The sequence below is a fragment of the Enoplosus armatus genome, chromosome 21 (assembly GCF_043641665.1).
Source record: "Enoplosus armatus isolate fEnoArm2 chromosome 21, fEnoArm2.hap1, whole genome shotgun sequence".
NCBI lineage: Eukaryota > Metazoa > Chordata > Actinopteri > Centrarchiformes > Enoplosidae > Enoplosus > Enoplosus armatus.
Window position 1 is genome coordinate 7,684,727 of NC_092200.1, and position 6,000 is coordinate 7,690,726.

At 42.2% G+C, this 6,000-nt stretch overlaps 1 protein-coding gene across 2 annotated transcripts in view; it reads left to right on the plus strand.

Moving 5' to 3' along the window:
- lmbr1 (limb development membrane protein 1) overlaps window positions 1–5,796 on the plus strand; it is a 31,654-nt gene extending 25,858 nt beyond the window's left edge. For both annotated transcript variants that reach the window (XM_070927920.1, XM_070927919.1), the window contains 5 exons: window positions 38–111; window positions 362–452; window positions 1,095–1,161; window positions 4,943–5,104; window positions 5,647–5,796. In XM_070927920.1, the coding sequence (XP_070784021.1) occupies window positions 38–111; window positions 362–452; window positions 1,095–1,161; window positions 4,943–5,104; window positions 5,647–5,732 (480 nt within the window). In that variant the 3' untranslated portion in view covers window positions 5,733–5,796. The remainder of the gene's footprint in view (window positions 1–37; window positions 112–361; window positions 453–1,094; window positions 1,162–4,942; window positions 5,105–5,646) is intronic.
- The last annotated feature ends 204 nt before the right edge of the window (window positions 5,797–6,000 follow it).

A 6,000-nucleotide genomic window follows, 5' to 3' on the forward strand; every position in this document is an offset into this window, starting at 1 on the left:
AATAACCCAGTTTTCTGTCTGTGTCTTCATCTCCCAGGATCGAAGCATCGGGAACACCTCTCTGTCCACATTTGGCGTGGCTCAGGCGGTGCTGGAGATCATCCTCATGTTGTATCCTTTCAGTGACACCCACCCCCTTTTGTCTGTGGCCGAAGTAGCATGCTCCATGGCCAAGAGCAACATTGTCAAGCCAGCTTTGTTTACCCAGGACATAGTTCAGCCGGACACCTTCCGGAAAACATGTTGTGCTGTTTCGTCACCTTTTATCGTAACTGAAAAGGTGCAGACTCGGGATACTCAATGGAGCTGCTTTGCTACCAGCAAAGAATTGTTTTTGGTCCTTGATTGATTTGCTGAACAGCTACTTGATGGTGTCCTCTGTCGTTGGCTTCTACAGCCTGCGAGTCTTTGAGGTACTCACTCCCCAGAAGGATGAAACAACCATGACAACGGTAAAGATGGGATGGAGGGACAGGGCGTGGGGGTGAAGTGGGGGCAAGGGTGCTGAAATTGCTCCTAAGGTGCCGATGTGTTTGGGACCCCCTGTGTTTCATCCATTTCCTCTTTTCTCCCCTTCTCTCTCCCGCCCCCCTCCTTACTCCGAACTCCTACTGCTCACTAATGTTTTCCTCAGGGCCCCTCAATGGCTTTAGTTGATCTGTCCAATATTTGTTTGTGGGTTGTGCAAACACTGGCAAAGTGCAAGCCCCTTTCTTGTACATCAGAGGGAGAGTGGGGTTTTTTGGGGGGGGGCGCGGGAGGATGTGTGCTCCGTTTGGCCCATAGTGGCACCTATTCACTTGGTAATGAGTTTGGGAGTGGTGAGGCTTGTTAACTAGCTATGACGCTCCAGTGAAAGGGCTTGAAAGGACAACGGAGAGAACCTGGTAATGAGCAACTTCAGAGGTACTAATTGTACAATATGTGGAACCAATTTAACATCAAGTGGTGTGTGCATATGTGTGGGCACGTCATGGCTGACAGTGTTGGTGCGATGGGTGCTTTTTCCTCACACATCTCAGTTTCCTTCCTTATAAACTGTAATTTATGTGCATGAGAGATCTGAAGTCTGATTATCTGTACCTGATTTGTAGATCATTGGTTGCTGTGTGTCCATCTTGGTCCTGAGTTCAGCCCTGCCAGTGATGTCCAGAACTCTAGGTGAGTACAGGTTTATGTGTTTATATGTTTATGCTAATTTCACAATTCACACCTAGCCTGTATATACAGATTAAATGTTTAAAGCAACAGTTGGACATTTTGGGAAATAGGCTTATTCTCTTTATTGCCAAGAGTTAGATGAGAAGATTGATACCACACACTATGTGTCCCCTAAATATGAAGCTATAGACAGCAGCCACTTAGCTTAGCATAAAGAGTGGAAACAGGGAAATGGCTAGCCTTGCTCTGTCTGAAGGTAACAAAATCCACCAACCAGCCCCTCTAAAGCTCACTAATTTATATGTTGTATCTCGTTTTGTGTAGTCTGAACAAAAACAAGGAAAAAACAAACAAGAACAGAATTCACTGCGCCTGTCCAAGACATAGTCCTGCAAATAACCCCCTACAACTTGTCATTTTTATACTGCAGTTTTTGCATGTATTAAACAAACAAGATGTAACATGTTTGGACAGAGCAAGACTAGCTGTTTTCCCGTTTCAAGTCTTTCTGCCAAGCTAAGCTAATCGGCTGCTGGCTGTAGCTTCATATTTACCGTACAGACATGAGACTGGCATCGATCTTCCTCTAAAATATATCAAACTATTCAATGTAGGTTGAACTGAATTTTCAGAGATGTCATAACGACCTTGCCATAACAACCAGAAAGAGTTAATGCCCCTCCCCCGCGACAGTTTTCAGTGCCCCGCGCCACTAACAGCAGACCATTAAGGTTAGCAAGTTGAATTCTCCTATAGTTTCCCATAGTGACATTAGAAAGGAGTGCAGGGTGAAGGGGTAAAAATGACAGGAGTAGCACCATCACAATGGCACTAATAAACATGCAGAGTGCAAAGCACAGCTGTTCAAATAGCACTACTCTGAGTGTGTATTTGAGTGTGTGTGTGAGAGAGACCAACAGAGTGGGGAAAATGGGACGGAGTGAGCATACAGTGACTCATTGGGAGCTTTACAAAATATCAACAGGTTCTGCTTTGTGACGCTGAATAGATTAAAAGGAATAAATGCATGAGATGGAGTTGAAGAGAAAAGGCCTCCCAGCAAAAGAAAAAAAAAAAGAAACGTGGAGAGTAGAGTGTGACGAAGTGAGACGTTAAGAGACAGACAGGGTTTTGTGTGTCGATGTGAGGTATTTTTTGTGCATGTCAGTGTGGAAAACATGCACTGTATGCGAGAATGAGGAACTGTACCACTAAAAGTATTCTAAAGTCTGCATACTGTATCATCACCAGTTTCTACACAGTTTACAGCTGTTACTCCATGTTGAGTGGTTGAACTTTATCACATAGTTTAGGTGTTTTGGGTACCATGGAGTTTATGGAACAAACTAATGATGTTTTCACAGAAACTCATCTGTCTGTCTCTAGTGCAGGTTTGAAGTGCAGCCGTAACACTTTTATTTAAAGCACCTATAGTTGATATTTTTATAATAACACTGTATTTAATAAAATACAATTTATTAAATAGTGGTGTTTTGGGAACTGTGCAATCATGCTTACTCACCCCACCCCCCACCTGACAGCAACATCTAGTCGTTACATGTAGTATATTATCTGTGTCACTTTATTCATTTATTTAGCTTGTATTAAAAAGCTGTACATAGACAAGATGTAACAATACTGGTTATATTGTTACAAATATGATATGAATTATATAATTAAAACAGCTGTTTGATATGAATGTGTGGTGCTTTTAAGTATTTTGACTTTATTACATTGGATACATTAGAGTGCTGAAATGAGTGGAGAGGAAAGGGGGCGATCATAAGCCACAAAGGTCCCTGGCTGGACTTGAAGACTTGAACCAGGGACACAATACATGATCAGCATCGTAAACCCTGGACACCCCATGCTATTTTGTTTTTGATAGAATGGCTTGTTTTTCCTATTTGAGAGTAATTGTTTTAGATAAATGCCTTTTATGTTGTGTTTTTTGATCTGTTAATACCCAGAAGCAGGCATGACACAAAAATGCCAGTAGCCTCACATATTAAGTGTAGTGTTGCTCACACATAGAAAATACTGATGAATCTGACATATGCTTCTTGGATGCATGACCAGCCGCATGCTAATGTCTCCAACTCTGCTACTGTACCCCTGACATTTCAAATGCCAAGCATCTTTTTACCCCCAATTAGATTTTCTCAAATTACCAAACCAAGATCAAAACCTTTGGCATTACAAATGGATGTAGCCAGACCACAGTGGCAAGCTGTATCGACTGGGGTCTCCATCATCTCTCTCCCTGTCTCTTCACAGGCAATTTTGTTAAAGGTCCTTGATGCTTGCAAACTGCTTACTGCGGCTGTAAATACATCTCTCCAGACACTGAATCGATTGCCCAATCTAATTGACGACAGAGGTTGTGAAGATGTTACCGGAGAAGTAGAACGTATATAGACTTGTGCTTCTCCAGCATGCCACATCAGGATATCATTTCTGCATGCAGATGACTGAAATAGAAAACTATTGTGGTGCATAGATTTAACAAATTGATGCAGTAATTCCCCTGGTCAATGTTGCAAAATTAACATCTCAAAAAAGGCATAAATACCATTAGTAACATTAAATACAATTGTACACATCAGGTTGTTGAAAGCTTAATTATATCCCTACATTACATTATTATTGGACGGCACAGCTAGAGTTAGAGTGCACAAACACCCGGATTGGCAGGCCAGAATGGATAAGCAGGGAAACAATAGGGTGTTGATGGCTTTCCAGGCAGCATGCGATCAGCTGTGACAGATGGTTTGAAATTGGTCTAACAGTGTGGAGCTAAGAGGAGCCTGCAGGAGAAACCACTCCTTTATCTCTGTTTGAAGGTCCTGGGAGAGAGATGAAGTCCACCTGCATACCAGCTTTGCTGCTATACTTAGTCGCCCATCCTTTCATATTCCACGGGGAACAGTCCTCACAATACTGCAAACCAAGACACCGTCAAGTGATGGAAATAAGCAGAAACTTTGCAGTGGATCAGTGGTTGCTTGTGTAAGCCAGAGTGGATTTGTTTCTGTCTCTATCAAACAAGATGCTTAAACTGTCATGTTTTGATATCAGTATTGTAAGGCGTAAGACTAAAAAGTAAGAACATGAATATTAAAGACCTGAAAATATCAGGGTTTCTTTTACGAGTAATCTCTATTCTTGGGTTGAAATCTGTCTGGGTATGTCTTTAGCTGAGTGGCTGACTCAGGTGGATGTGTGTACAGGTGACTGTGATTCTATGGAAGACTTCGGAGTGGCTTTCCATTTTTGTACCACCTTATTTTGACCATAAACAGAACACTTTTATATGAAAAACAAATTGGACATGATGCACATAGGGCTGGTCTTTGACCCAAAATGTAACACGTATCCATGCTATCAGTTACATCAAGGGTCACACAGTTTAATGTTTGTTTTTTACTCGGAGATTATACCTGTAACGCACATAAAATAGTTTTCTGTATGTGAGCCTTTCTTTCAGATTGGGCCTTCTTACTTGTTGAAAGAGCTGGACCACTGGAGAGAGACACTTTCAAAGTGCCTTAACAGAAAAGACATTCCTAAATTGTCCCATTTGCTGCAGCGCCATGTTTTTGCTGAAAAGAACACAATCTTGTCAAGGGGGAACACGGAAAAATGAACTTGCTTTGTTTTCCCAGAATTTTTTGTTTATTTTCTGGAAACACAAAGTTGTACCGAAATAGTAATTGTGTTGCTGTGTTATGTGAGTTGCTTTCTAACCCAGTTATTTGACTTGTATCTCTGCTCTTCACAGGTATCACCAGGTTCGACCTCTTAGGAGACTTTGGGAGATTCAATTGGCTGGGAAACTTTTACATTGTTGTTTCTTACAACCTGCTGTTTGCGGTCGTGACAACACTCTGTCTTGTGAGAAAATTCACCTCAGCAGTACGGGAAGAGCTTCTAAAGGCCTTAGGTAAATTTATATATTAATTTTCCATGTGTCCTGAGGGTTTCTAACCAGCACCTTTTTAATATAATACAGAATAATTCCACATTCTTTCAATGTCCTGCAATGTCTGACAAACAATCCCACCTTTTCCATGCTGGATATTCTGTAGAATATACTATTTTTCGTAATTACTCTTTGACTACTCAATTTCATCCTAATTTATTTTCCACAAAGGTTTTGTCTGAAACACTGACAGCACAAACCTACTTTGTGGCTTTGGAGGGAAGATACTGTTTATTCCCCTCAGACAGCACGACCTGGAGTGACAAAATGGAAGAAATTGCAGCGAGATCCAATGTGCTGCGGGACTGACATGTGACAGAGGATTGGGCTAGTCTCAAAGGCTTGTGGTGACAGGCCCTGGATGTTTGATACACAGGGTGGGATAGGGTTAGAAAATGTCAGACAGAGGCACTGAGGGGGAAAAAAGCACATCAATACCTCTGTCTAAGTGAAAGTCTGAGGCTTTTTAATGAGATTTCTCTCCCTTATCTCCCCCTGCCCAGGTCTGGATAAATTGCAACTGTCAAACAGCCCCACAGACCCTGAATCTGGGAAGCTCTCGGCCAACGGGCATCAGAAAACTCTGTGAAAGGGACGATAGATCAACACACACACACACACACACACACATACATACACACACCTTAGCACAGCCAAAGGGAGATTTCGACAGTACTGCCTGACTGCTGAAAGGTGAAAGGGATTGGAAGGAACTTAATAAACCCAGGCAGTGTCTGACGGATGCTGCAAATGGAGGCTGAGAGCAATTTAGCTTCGTGACATTCCATCCTCTGCGTCTCGGATGGAAGCTGGGACAGAGCCAGGGATGAGACTGAGGAGTGAAATAGACTGGCATC